At 40.1% G+C, this 14865-nt stretch overlaps 1 protein-coding gene across 2 annotated transcripts in view; it reads right to left on the reverse strand.

The window, feature by feature from the left end:
• Window positions 1-4763: 4763 nt before the first annotated feature.
• The window catches only part of akap7 (A kinase (PRKA) anchor protein 7), a 46380-nt gene continuing 36278 nt past the window's right edge, over window positions 4764-14865 (reverse strand). The window contains exons 10-11 of one of the 2 annotated variants that reach the window (XM_085373121.1): window positions 11795-11830; window positions 4764-7519 (exon numbers count right to left, since the gene is read on the reverse strand). In XM_085373121.1, the coding sequence (XP_085229247.1) occupies window positions 7299-7519; window positions 11795-11830 (257 nt within the window). In that variant the 3' untranslated portion in view covers window positions 4764-7298. The remainder of the gene's footprint in view (window positions 7520-11794; window positions 11831-14865) is intronic. The other variant, XM_085373122.1, reaches the window with a different exon arrangement.

Raw genomic sequence — 14865 nt, forward strand, 5'->3', positions numbered from 1 at the left:
TTGGTAAGTACATAATCCAGAACTTCCACCATCCGTCAGGCTCTAATCGTTGTATTTCAAACATATCACACACAAATATGCTGCTGTTTGAAGACAGGCCTGCAATTTGTACTTGTCCTGGTGTTTGACAGATACAGTGCCACTGTCTCTAACAGATCCTGTTGATCCATATGTGGGTAAGTGCAGGAGGGTTAGCTTGTTCATATTCCAGTCATGTTTGTGTCACCTTGCAGCTGAGGCTCTTCACCACAAATAATTCCTCTCTGTTCCTCCTCCTCCTCCCTCTGAACCTCATTTTCTTAAAATTAATACTGCGATAATTGCCCGCTTTCCGCCCACAGCCTCAGTGACACAGCTTTTTATGTTCAGATTTTATCATTGTTATTACAGTATTTCACAGAGTGTGTATATCTGGCACTTCCAGGCTGTTCATTGAAGTAGGGAGAAGTGAAGGGAGAATTAAACAGGATCCACAAGATGATGATGGAAAGATGGCTTGAAAGTGCACATGCACTTTGTTTTTAAAAACACACTGTCTGAATGTGTTCAGGAAGGCAGATGGTGCCATGACCCGAGACTGAAATAGAAAGAAAAAAAGAAGAAGGATATTTTGGCTTTCAGAGCAAGCAGAGAACAACCCTGTGGGCTTCAGAGAGTGTGCACACAACATGTATACACAACACAGAAACAGCACATTACAGTTAATGGACACTGGCCACATTTCTTTTATTGAATTATTTTTTTAAAAGCTCAAAATAATAACATTTATAGGTCGGGACTGTGAACCCCAACCAAACCCGATCTGAAAATGGCTTAATTATCAAAGTGTCCAACAAAAAAAAAACTCCCAAAAAACTAAATGCTGGATCCTGCACTTCCCAGAGTGCTCACAGCACAACCATATTAGACCACATCTGCCTGGTGAAAGCCACAAATATTTCAAACTCTGTATCTCAAGTTTGTGACTCATACTTTCTCATAAGTCTCATGCCAAAGCTGTGATTTGTAATTCATGGCACTCCCTCAGACGCCAGAGGTTTTAAATCCTATTTTCTATTTACACTGAGAAAAGATGTAACAACTGCATGCTGGAGCTCACATTGTGCAGAAAGCCAGAAGAAACTCTTGCTATGCTCTTCAAGGTTAAATGGACTGAAGGAACAGCCCAGGTGGTCACAGGGTTCATGAATATGCAGGAGCAAGTTCTATGAATGATTTCTGTTTCTGATGAGCCACAGCAGGTACGAAGCCCTACTTCTAACACTTTGCAGTAGATGCTATCATTGACCTTGTGATGAGCTGACATTTTGCAGCAGTGAAGTCACACTATGAAACGTTAGCACTGACAACCCAGAAAGTCAGGAAGAGTAGTGCCCTTTACTCTCCTATTTGATGGGACTGCAGAAGAACAAGCTTTCACATTTACCCCGATGTGAAACTCTGAGAGGGCCGTAAATGGGTGACAGCCGAAGACAAGATTTCGAGAGTGTAACTTTAAGATTGCTACACTGATTATTTGAGTCACACTGGATGGTGATAGAAACATGCCCTCCATCCACCCTCAGCCTCACAGTCACACTTGGCTTTGTGAGTGCTGGTGAATCACACAGTATGTGCTGCCATCACTGTACTATATCGCATACAGGTCGGCCGATGACTGAATCATGGAATCGGTTGTGCTGCATTACTCTGTGTGATTCAGAAAATTCGCACATTATGAGGGAAGCTGTGAAGTAAAAGAGCTCGGAGGGTTTCCGCCGATAACACCCTGGTGACCCCGTTTTACAGAACTCTTACGGACATTTTCCATTTATTTAAAGATGATGTAAAAAAAGAAAAAGAAAAAAGGAAAGCTCAGAAAAAAAAAGACTTTAACAGTGTGTACTTTACTTATGTGTATGTGCTGGTTGCCTGCCTTCCTAGAGATGGAGGGTCATTAATGTAAACAAGCAATAAGGTTATTATAATTTCATTATGAATATTATTTTGATTGAGTGCTGGAACAGAGCTTTGAATCATTTCCAAGTCACGTATTGACCGTTGTTTTGTTTCTTGATGGCTCCAAAACTCAGTGTCCGGCTATCTGCCTCCTACTGATCAGTAAGCAATTAAGCAAATATCCAAAGAGAGCACACACAACCACATCCATACGGTTCATTGTCTCACCTTTAAAGCTACATCAGGGGTTTCTTTGGCCTTGCTTTCCCATGAAGCTAGAGAAAAGAAATACAGTTGTCAAATCCTTCAGGTCTAATACAGTACTGTGCAAAAGTCTTGAGCCATCTCTCATTTCTTTATATTTTGTTTCCAAGGAGCCCGAGTTTCGTGTAACTTTTAAAGTGGTCTTGAGCATTAGTTCTTCAGGCTATAAGAAGGTCTTTCAAAGTTTTTCTTTGGACATTTTCTGCTTTTTCACTAATTTTGGTGATTCCCAAAAAGCTGGCACATTTCAGCATGGTGTGCAGGTTGTCTCTAAAAAATTTGAGGAAACTGGACAAGTGGAGGACAAAAGATGAAGTGGCAGTCCTAAAAAACATCATCAACAAAAACAATCCGCAGTAGATGAACACATACCTAAAAGTTATTTTCTTAAGAAATAGGAAGACTCTGATGTGAGGACTTGAGAGATTGAATGAATCAGGTGAGTCAAGATTAAGAACGAGTGGGATGTGGCTATTTCCGAGTGACAGGTGGGTTTCTTGTTAAACAGTTGGTAGCCAAAGAATTTGATCTTGTTCATTTATAAATCAATGGGCACCATTAGACTGGCTAGATTTATTCTGCTTCGTAAAAATATAACTGGAGAGAGAAATCAGCCTTTGCACAGAGATTTAGTTGGACAGGTTCAAGTAGAACAGACTCATGTTTGAAAGCCACCAAAGTCACTCTAAAGTTCCAAGGTGTAAGTTGACATCTAACAGGTGAGAAACTGTACATTCAGACATAAATGAAAAAAATAACAGGGGGCAACTTAAAAACAGCTTGTCACTAAAATAACAGCAAAATATGTACTTCAGTGTACTATTAGAACATCAGTTTGAAGATTCCCATCACTTTGCTGTTGTTTCTAAACAAATACCAGTTGAATTTACCTGTTTGAGTTGACGTGAAGTACGTTTTCCATTATAAGCTTGAATAAGGATGTTTGAAGTGCTGCGACTACAATAAGCAACTATAAGTGAAAGATTTGTAGCCTATAAGCCTATTTTATGTGGGACGCAGAGTCCTCTCTGCCATTACATGAAAGACCTTAGTTACCGTTATTGAATGCATAGCAATACAATAAAGGGAGATAGTGTAGAGATTCATGCCCACATTGTCCTAGTGCTTCATGTGCATCAGCTTTGAGGTGGTTATATTTGTAAACAGAGCCTTTTCTCTCTATTTCAATCCTTCCTCGGTTTCAGCTGAGGCAAAATAAAAATCGTGTGTGGGTGTGCTTGGGGTGTGAAGGGCCTGTGAATGGTAAATGCATAATGGTAAATGTTATTTTCAAAAGCTGAGATGTGCACAATTTAGCAGTGATGCTTGGAAAGCTGATAAAAATAGAAACATTGCTTTAAAAGGATTTTACATTCTTAAGAATCCTGATTCAAATGTTTTGCATAATGGTGACTGGTTGCTTTTTGGATAATGGATTTTGGTTTTGCAAGAGCAAATTGTGGTGATTCAACAGACAAAATTTTTGCTCCAAAATGTTTCTGGGAAAAACTGGGACCTTTTACCGCAAGGACACCATATTATCTATCGGTTTCAGTCATGCAATGCAATAAATTTTTCTTCAGGGGAACCTTTAGTGTTTGCATTAATGTTACTTAGGCAAGTACCATAAATCTAAATGGTGAAGCAGATCAAATATGACCCTGTAGGGCAATAGCATGTTTGACAACAGCATGACCATGTAACCCGCTACTTTGAAAAAGGCTGCTGAGTAAAACTCGAGGAACATGAAACTAGAGCCCAGGGTGTTCATCCAGCCTCTAAACTCCTCAGATCAAAATCCCAGTGACCATCAGCGGGATGCACTGGAACTCAGCAGCCAGTTGCCCAAACCCAGAGTTTCAATTGCAAATGCACTGGTGGCCTGGATGGAGGCAACCTGTCACCAAATAATCGCAGACTGCTTCAGGCTGACTGCAATCACTCTCAGGTAGATTAGCAACATGCTGCAATCAATCACAGTAAGTTTGGGACAGTGAGTGCAACTCATCCGCATCTCCACTCAGCTGGTTTGCAACCGGTTGTCAAGCGCCTATGTCATTTTGCAGTTAAGTGACCATACTGCAGAAACTAAATCACAATTTGTGCAGGAATTTCTATTTTAGATCCATGAAGTTCAGGCTTTGCTCTGAATGCAAATAGTTAATTTGGGAAGTTTTGTTTAAATTTTGTTTGTAGATGGCAACAATTTGCCTAAAGTTTGCACTAAAGTTGCTTTGAAGGTGGCAACTGACTGAGTGGTTCCAGACCCATCTTTGACTCATCTTCAGAGGCAACAAGGCTTCAAAGACTGCAGTAATTTTGAACGTGCTGCGGTCTCCCACCACTGTGACTCCAGCATATACAATTGTATCAAAGTAAAACAGTCCCTTTAAAATGCTCGCCATTGTTAAAATAATTTTCTTACTGTAATCTTAATGTAGCAACACACACACACACACACACACACACACACACACACACACACACACACACACACACACACACACACACGTGCACCCAGACTGAAATAAGGAGACGGGGATAAGAGGATATTAGTTCTGAATCTCATATCCTGTTTTATTGTTCAAATATGGCAGAACAAGATATACAACACAGTACAAACAACACACCCACTCAGTCGGACATACACGTGGAAACATGGAAAGGCAAACAGAGAAGACATATTTGTACGCTTGTTCACACACGCACACACACACGCAAGTCTGAGTTTGCATGATTGATACAGACAAGAATTTCTCAGGGGAACCGCTGATCAAACGTCCCACAGACAAACACATCCACGCTTTCACAGACACATGAACAGGCCAACAGGACAACTTGTGTATTAAAGGGGATTTTAAGGAGATTAAGGACCTGGTGACAACAAAAAAAAAAAAAAAAGCGAAAAGAAAATATTCAAAGTCCACCTTAAGACAGCTACCCCCCTCCTCCTCCTCCTTCCATCCGTCTGTGTTATTGACCGTTTAAGTAGGTTCCACAGAGATGAGAGTGCATTTTCCAGCTCACACCTGTTCTCACTGCAGGGAAATTAAACCTCAAACAGCTGAAAATCAAAGTCACTTGCTTTTTTCTTACAATGGAAATAACACATATTCTGTTTTATGGTGGACTTTTTAATTTTTTTAAAAAACATTTAACTCAAGAATCCAACCCTTTAGCCTCAGGCTGATGTTTAAGAGACTTTGGCAAATCCCCGAACCTACCCCACACGCGGGGTAAAAAACATCCTTCAAGAAAACAAGAATCGCACGAGTTTGTTTTAGTGACTGAAGGCCACTTTGATCTGAACAGTATAAACCTGCTCTGTAAAATCCGAAACCAGTTTTTAAAAACATAAATTACAAAAATCTTGTGCTTTGTACACCTTCGAAATACAAACTAAAATCCAGCGTCTTCATTTTTTATGTTTTTACATTAAATCATGTAAATCAGCTGTAAGACAAAGCAGCTAAACAGATTAAATAATCACTGTTCTAGCTGTTTCCTGCAGTAATATCTAATTTAACACTGGTGCGTACGTATTTCTGAATAACAGTGGATGGATTTCATGAGCACAACGCTATAAGGGCCTATGTCATTAAGCTTACATTAAAAAAAAAAGATGGAAGACAGCGAAATTAGGAGCTGTGGGGTTCTCAGCTGTGAGGAGCTATTGTGGGACTCTCAATCACTGCTTGCCTTTAACAGCTCTTCCATGTACAGTACTACAGAATCAGATGCTTCTCAGCATCAGCATACTGATACACCCCAAAACAAAAACACTGAGCCTCAAACAAACGGACTCCAGCCTGTGTCACAGACTTAACAATTGACCAACTGTGCTGCTCTTTAAAAATGCATTTCATAGAGAATCAAACAAAAAAAAAGAAAAATCACACTGATGTATTAGAGAGGAAGGCGAGTTCTGAAATAAATACTTAAGTCTAACAGTAATAACAGCTTGTCAAGGATTTAATCATGAAGGTTCTGGCATTAACGGAGAGACGTTTTTGGCAACTCATAGTGTAATGTTACGCTGAAGCACATCATTTTATTTTGTAGCATCCCCAAGCCACCAAAGTTAGTGTTTTTATTTATTTTTAGTGGAGGTTGATTTATAGGATTTTGCTCAAAAGCATCACTTAAGTTTCCAAAGTGAATCTATCTCAACTCCATGATTGTCTCGGTGCTGCCTCGGTAGTACACACTCTGGTAATGCAACTGTAATATATGACACTAAAAGCAAAGCTGTGGGGTGGGGGCAGGTTATGTCAGTTTCTGTACCAGACGTGAAGAAGATAAAATAAAATGATAGAAATATAAATAAGATCTATTTAAGTGGACTGCCAAATGCAACAGAAGCTTGCACAGATTCAAGTCCAGCATACTGACGCGTGTCTCACACTTAAGTTTGAAGAATCCAGCCAGTCACACGGCCTCTTCAGCCACAAAGATGAACAAATGATTTTCTGTCTATGAAGGCAGAAGACGTTTAAAGGATGGTGAAAGACTCTTCACCTGAAACCGTTTCAGCAAAAGGCTTTTTTTTCTCATTATCAGAGGGAAATAAAGGACATTTCAAGTTCATTTTAAAAGGTAAACTAAACTATAAACAAAACTTAATTTTTCTTATTCTAAAAGGGCAGTTTTGCAGTGATGGGTCACAGTGAAGCCTTAAATACGGATGAGTGTCTCTACAGGAGTGCTTCACATCTGTGTTCTGGGTTTGAGTGCCAACATGTACCCCTCCCCTGCAGATCAGTGCAGAAGGAGGGACGAAACTCTCGCTGTTAGATGTAGGACAGCAGAGTTGGTGCGGTAAGTCAACAGGCTAAACAGGCTGGCCTGTTAGGACGGTCACCTGGCGTTAATTTCAAGCTACATCTATTTAACTAGCACTGTGTCGAGCTAGGTCAGGTGGGCGGGTGGCTAGCGTGGCTGGCTAGCTGGGTTAGCTGGTCAGCAAAGCGGGCTGACTGGTTGGCTGGTTCAAGCTTTGTGCCCAGGTCTTACTGACTCTTCTCATGTCTAACCAAGCTTGGCTGATGGTGTCCGGACTGCTGGTTTTTCAGTCTCTGCGCCTTGGTCGGGTGAGGTCACTTCCTGTTCACTGTGATGGAGTTGGCTGTAGTGTTCGTCTTTGTAGCAGTTTCCTCTGTATTTCCAGGGGGCTTCACTGCGGCAGCATTAGGACCGCCCCCATTCTGAAGTGTTTCCTGTTTGTACTGTTGCAAGGCGCGGTTGACGGCGTCCTCGACCAGTCGCTTGCTGACCTTCAGCAGCTCCGCCTCGTCTGGCTCAGACCGGCGACGCCCACCTGGGTAGCAAAAGCACAAGTATATGAGCACGTCATGTCCATTAACAGCGAGTTGAAAAAAGTAATCAATCAACTTTGCCAATAAAAGAGTTTGTCAGCAATATTGTGGGGAAACAAAAACAAAGAAAATCACATAATTGATCAAAATCAACAAATCTTAGAAGATCAGTGGAATTGTGCCAAAGGAGAAAGCCATCCAGCCATGGGCCAGATTCAAATTACTTACTTTAAAATTGTTTAAAAAAAAAAAAAAAAAAAAAAAAAGGGTATTGGACATAGCAAAACATTTTACATAAATATTGCCTCAAGGTCGAGAGTCTGGTCAGTAACGACCCCTCCTTCCCTTAGTTAGCTCCAGTTGCTAGGCAAAGTGTGTACCACTTGCAGTTGCCGAGTTGCTGCTGGAGTTGGTGGCAACAATGATGCAGCACATGGGGGACTCTAGTGAGTAAAACTAGTGAGTAAAACTTGCTTCTTACCAGTGCAACCAATATGTTTCAACACATTGACTTTAAGTTGAAAGTCAAACGTTGCCACGTTTCTGGCTTGCATATCAATTTTGCAAGTTTGACTACTGCTGAGTAAGTTGTTGGCAAGTATTTTCAGACAAGCTGGCATCTGCCATTCAATCTATGATGCAGCACTAGGTGCAGCACACTCTTTGGCTACCAATTACACCTGGCAACTCCAAGCAACCTCCAGCAACCACTTGCCAACTGGTTGCGGAACACGTACGTTTCCCTAGCAACTGGATGTTGCCATAGGGTCAATGACTGATCTGTAAGCCTGCATGACTGAGGTCTAAATTCGTTTTAGCCCATATTGCGCGTAGTTTTAAAATGTAATAAAGGCAAATTTTGTATAACTGGCACCTTCAATGTTAAAGGCGACCTATTATATTTTCACACACTGTTATAATGATGGGTGCTCCTATTAAACACAAACCAGTGCACAAACATCTGAATGATGTCAGTGATAGGAGATTTCCACAGTATTGTCATCAACCTGAATGCAAAGCTACGCTACACAGTCCAAGAATAAAAACATGGGAGTGATAACAAGGATGCCAATGAAACTCTAAACCCGATTTATACCACCATCGTCAACTGTCAGAATATAAATGCCCCCTTGTGCCTGTAAAAGGGCATGTTAGAGCAACATCAGTACTCAATAAAAAAAATATCCAAACCCATCATGAAACTGCTGATTGTTCTCTGTGTTTGTGGCTCCAGCTGAGCTTCCACTTCACCATATGTGTCAGGAATTAGTAAATTTTTAGCTATAGTGACATTTAACTCGACGGTAAATTTGATTGCAGCACTAAGCTGCTTCCTGTGGTGTCTGAGTGCCTTTCTGATGAAAGCACGACCCGTTTCATTCTTTTTCTAATATGCTCAAAATGAAAACAGAAAATAACCATTAATCTGACAATAATTAATTGTGTGGATTCTCCACTCATCACAGACTGAACACGGCGACAACAGATTGATGTCGCAATAGGAAAGAAGTGATCGTTGCAGAGATGATAGTCACAGAAGATGTAAACAGCTGATATTAATTTCCTTTTTGGTTTGAACACCAAAGCAAATCATTTAAGTTTAGTTCAGCTACAGACAAAATGGCAGACAGAAAGATGGCAACGCCAGTCAGAAGAATCGCCGAGATGGTCAGTCAGTCAATAATTCATGTAGAAAGAGAGCAAAGCAGGCAGGCAGGCTGTAGGATGGACAGGCAGGAGCAAGCCATTCAGAAAGAGAGTAATAGAAAAATCATTCAGCCATCCAGTCTGTCTGGCGCACACAAACACACACAGGTACGCACAAACACTATATAACCGCATTAGCTTTTGATTACCAAGGCCAAGCACAAGATTGGCACACTAACCCTCTTTACCACAGAATCCCACTGGGCCCATAGGTTTGTTTCATTTGAAATCAGCGTCGTGCTCTATTATTCATTATACAGTGAGACAGAGCATACAGCAGGAGACGACGATGATAATTTTGCTGAGGTCAGAACCAGCTGAGAGTATGATGCGTAATTTATTGTCATCTGTTGTTTTCATCCGACAGAGGTGTCTCAAACCAGCCATGTGTCACATTCTCTTCTTATGTTTTTTTTAATATTAACCAACAAGATGGTGAAATTAAATTAAAGCAAGTTCTGATGCTGTGTTAATTGTTCAGTCATCTGCTGTTAGACTGTTACATAAGTGACAATCCACACACAATGAGTCATTTTATATGAAAATCCTTCTGTGCAGACTACTAAATTAGCATACCCATGAATAATAAATACAACAAGGTGCCACCGACCTTGCTGTGCCCTCTGTTAATATGCAAATATCAGTGAAGTGCATCTGCTGACCTCTGTGCAGAATATAATACAGTGGCATCAGTCACCAAAGACCGACTGTGAGCTGAAATCTGTTATCCAGACCACTGGAATAAGTCACTGTCGCGAGTATATCACCTCCGCCACGGTCTGATGACACGAGCACTGTGCGACTGTGGATTTATGCTGTTTATGCCAAGCGTCCAGCCTGGTAACAGCACGCCAAACAGAAAACAGGAGTCGTCAGAACAAGCCAGCAGTTGCTTCTCACTCATCTATTTAACGTCCCCGTGTGCTCGAATCAGCTTTTCCATCTATTGTTTTTGAACATGTTCTGTTTTAGCAACTTGAGGTTTATCGAGTTGTGCTTTCTACAAAACGCTGCTGCTGTTGTACTGAGATGTTATTTGATTACCTGCCTGCTTGTCTTTTTGAGTGAGTCATACCTCTGATTGATGTTTGTTTTTCTATCTACCCTTTAGTTTTAGTGACTGAATTCACTGAATATGCCTTTCTCAGTAAAACTGCAGGCAGATTTCGGGTAGCGCAGAGTGGCGCTCCTAGCACTAATGATCACAATCGTTTAAATCATGTGACGGTCATCCTGTTTAGTCTTTGCTCCACTCTTAGAACTCCCTCACAGTCAGCGCCACAAAGCGTCCGCTCATTACTGATGACCGGTTTCTGATTCATGAGATAAACAGCAACTGGGCCAATACTTTTTTAAGCAGGGAGCATATTCTGCACTTTACTTAGGCAACCTCCTAGTGGGCGACAGTCTGAAGTAAAACAAACATTAAAATGTTTGCAGTCCTCTCTGCTGTCAGAAACTGTTTAATCAACATTTAAAATATAGTAAAACTGCAGTAAATGTAGTTAAATTAAACTGTGCCTAACAACAGTAAAGCTGTAATTTGGTCAAACTAATCTCTGCTTTCTTTCTCTGCAGCAGTTCACATATAAAAGCTGAAAACTGTACGTTAATTGTGTTTTGTTATTTATGTTTTGTTAAATTTTATGCTGGATATTTGAGGGTTTGTATAAGAATGCATTAGAGCTGGCATATTTCAATATGTTTGGTCTAATCATCATTTTATGAATTGAGAAATAGCCCAGTCAGTGACGGTTACAGCCGGAACAAACTGGGTGAAACCTCGCCTCTCATCAAAACAGAAGAATCATATCACGGTGGGAACTGTGTAATTTACTGCAAAGGACAAGACGACTACAAGAGATATTCCTCAACAGGGTTCTACTGGTTCTACAGTTGAATTGCAGTTTGTACACATGCTGAACCCATTATATGTCCACTAGTTTCTAAAGGTCTCAACCCAATTTAAGTAATTTATTTGAATATAGATTGAAAATAAAACACATGAAGAAGGAATGTCTGTAATAAAATATGTGTAAGTAAATATCAAAGTAAGAAAGGTAAACCTAAAATGTAAACAAGGATTATGATTTCGAGTGCAGGATGAATTATTTTACTCAAATGAGGGGGATGCAACTGAAACAAATACATAAAACCCAGCAGCACGATTAATGGACAGCCTACTTAATCACTTCCTGCCCAGATGCTCTAAATAGGACAGAGACTGCTTCTGCTTCCACCATTTACGCTAACTTAATAAAGAGGAATGAGATTGTATGTGATTGGATTACAACAATATTAGTAAAAATACTGAGAATGATCAGAGAGACGATTTGGATACAAAAAAGCAACGAGATGGTATCATCTTTTGTAATCAATAAACTGGAGATTATTCCAAGGCAAGAAGTAATCACACCATTAATCAGCCTGAATTTGATTGTTGTGAAGGTATATGGGAAATGATGGCTTTAGGGTCATTGCAGTTGTAGCTTGTAATCAGATGCAGATCACACTTTGAATGAACCCTCCCAACTCTGATTGTACACACATGACGGGAGGAGGACACGTACTTGAGCGTTTAGCACGGACTGGAGCCTGAACCAAATCTGCAACACAAGCACAAACATCAAATATTAAGTAAGCACAAACAAACAAAGCAGACATATTCTGGCGTCTCAGGGATTGCACACACTCTCCAAACAGCGCCGTTATAAGAGCCTCTTTGTGTGTTACCACGGGGGAGATACTTTCAGTGCTAGACAGCAGTGATTTTAAACATTAGTTTTGGACCCCGGGGCTACATGAAGCCTAAAATGGATGCAGAAATACTGTGAAGGCAAAACTGTTAACCAAAGCCACTGAGTCATACTACCAAAATATTGCATTAGGTTGGACAGAAGGATGGAGAAGGAAAGCAGGGCACAATACCGTGGGCAAGTTTTCTTCTTGTAAAAAGTGGCTTTTAAAAGAAATCTGTTGCATACCAGAAGCTTTTATTTTGAGGCTGCACTTCAGAAAATAAAACACTGGACAAGATACGATGACATAAGAGTGAACTAAAACCGTGACTTAGCGCTTCTTGAGCTCCTTCCGTTGCATTGAACACCCAGAAAATATCGCTTTCGATGCCAACCTTACGTAAGGTGGTTTCGTCTCGCTTGTCAAAGGTCTCTTCTGTGTCTGTATCTGTTAATGTGACTGCGTGTTTCTATCTGCCTATTCAATCTTGACCTGTCGAAGTGACGGCCTTTATGATGGCAGTAAAACCATCCTCTGTACCTGTTTCTCACCCACACACACTAGCAGAGAAACAGATAAGCTTTTCAAACTGCGGCAACGAGGCTGACAGACACATGAATCTCACTCGCTCAACTTATCTCTCTCTCCCCCTCACACACACACACACACACACACACACACACACACACACACTCAGTGTTCCCACAATTTCTCAAAGCGCCAGCCCTCCTCGTATCCTCTTCTCTCGCTGCCACTCTGCTTTTACCTTCTCTAACCTCGCTCTCTCTTTATTCAAACATTTGTTCCTCTTGCTCTCCCTCTCTTCACCTTTTTTTTGCTGGCTGTGTAGTCATGGTGACAGTGATGAGAACCAGACACACACTTTTAACAGCAAAAGGAGGTTGTACCGACTTTCCATCTGTTTTTGTTGTCAAGTTTAACTCTCTATAGCCTCTAAGTATCATCTTCTCCCAAACCAGTTCGTCTTTACCTATTTGGCTTCTTTGCCTCTTTCTTACGTTCCACTTCCTCACTTTTTGGCCTTTTTCAAGTCTCTAAAACAGCTTTTTTGGTCTTAGACTGAAAGAAAAAAACAGTAGAGAAAAAAAGTTACAAGCGCTCTGCACTGAGGTCCCATCATCAAGGAGTGACCCTAATCATACGCTAATGTAATTTTTGTTCTCGTTTCTAAAACAAAGGGGCAGAGGTTCGTTGGTTTTCTACTTCGATCCAGGCTAATGTATCTGAACTATCATGACTAATACATCTTTTAGTGTAACTTTATTGACTTGACTTTATCCACATCCAAACTAGAATTACAGCATTACTGTTAAAATGATTACATTACAGCCTTACAGTTGTGTCCCTCCCGTAATCAGTCAAGGTGCAGTGTAGACTTTAAAACTAATTTTATTAGTAATTCAGTTTCTTATCTTTCCCTGAGTCACTGAATAATAGGGGTGGGGGAAAAAAAAACGATACTGTGTAGTATCGTGATATTTTGTTTGCTAATAATGTATCGATACAGGGACAGCAGAAATCGATATTTTGTTACAAATAAGTTTTTGTGGCCTGGAACATGCTCTGACTTCAGAGCATGTTGATCAGCTCCTTCTTCTGAGCAAGAATCCTGACATTCCTTCACTGTCCAAATGTGTTTAACTTTTTTTATGGCAGCAATAAACATGACATACTTATTTTAATTTAAGACATGTTTTATTTTAATTAAGTTTAAAACTTTTTTATTTAATGTAAAATTATATATTTTTTTAATTTACTTTGAAATTCTTCAGTTGCTGAAGGGGCTGCATAGTTTTCACAAATTGCATAGTTCAGAATAGCTATAATTGTACCAGATGGTTGCATTGAGTTAAGTTGGACTAGACTGTAATACAAACCGTTCAGTTTGTCAACATTAAAACTGAGTGAAATGAGAGAAAGACTGAGTGCGAGACTTTGTTATTAGATAAAATGAATATTGATAAAGTTTACCTTTATGTACAGAATCTGAATATCGCAAAATATTTTTAAAAAATTGCAATAATATCGTATCGTGCGTTAAGTATTGTGATAATATCGTATTGTGGGATGTATGGTGATTCCCACCTCTACTGAATAATGGTCCAAACAAGGGTTTTGCAAATCCTTTTGATATTACAGTAAAGCTGACCCTTGATCTTTTACAGCCACAATCTTATCAGTTCATCCTTGGCTTTAGCAGATAGATGGAGACTCCTTTCAAGAATTACTGTGATGACATATTCACAAGAATGGGCTTGGCACTGTCACCATTGACAAACAAAATCTAAGACGTTTATTACTAAGTTTATTGTTATAGCTGTTGCAGAGTCCATGTGAAAAGTTGTGTAAAATGTAATTAGTTCCCTCAATGTGTTTAGGACATGTGACAAGGTACATAAAGACATATGAAATCACTATTCTGCTACTGCTGCTGCTGGTTCAGATCCACAGAAACTCAACCAAATGAATATGCATTCAATCAACAGCAACAGAAATTGTCTTATTAAATAAAACACAATTCTAATCTTAACATGTGGAGTGGTTTTCAATAACTCAAAGAGGTTTTCTATTAAGTTTTCTAAATAAAAAGGTCACTCTGCCACAGTCACAGCATGTCCATGTACTGATGTTAACATATAGTTTAAAGCATCGGAGCTGCTGGGTGTTCTTGATATGTTCTCTTTGTTCCTCTCTGATGTGCTCCTGCTGTCTCGGTCTCTAATATCTTCCAGGTCTCATAGTTGCTCCGAGAGGCAAAGGTTGAAAGGTTCTTGCTGTTCTTGGTGTGCAGACGCTATGTTTAGGATTTTGACCGTACACTGTCAGCTTTGAGTCTGTACAACGTCAAGTGGCAGTGTGTGTCTGCTCGAAGTCACCACTC

Source organism: Diplotaxodon limnothrissa, linkage group LG15 (assembly GCF_057381915.1).
Source record: "Diplotaxodon limnothrissa isolate DT_005_m linkage group LG15, D_limnothrissa_male_GT1.1, whole genome shotgun sequence".
Classification (NCBI taxonomy): Eukaryota; Metazoa; Chordata; class Actinopteri; order Cichliformes; family Cichlidae; genus Diplotaxodon; species Diplotaxodon limnothrissa.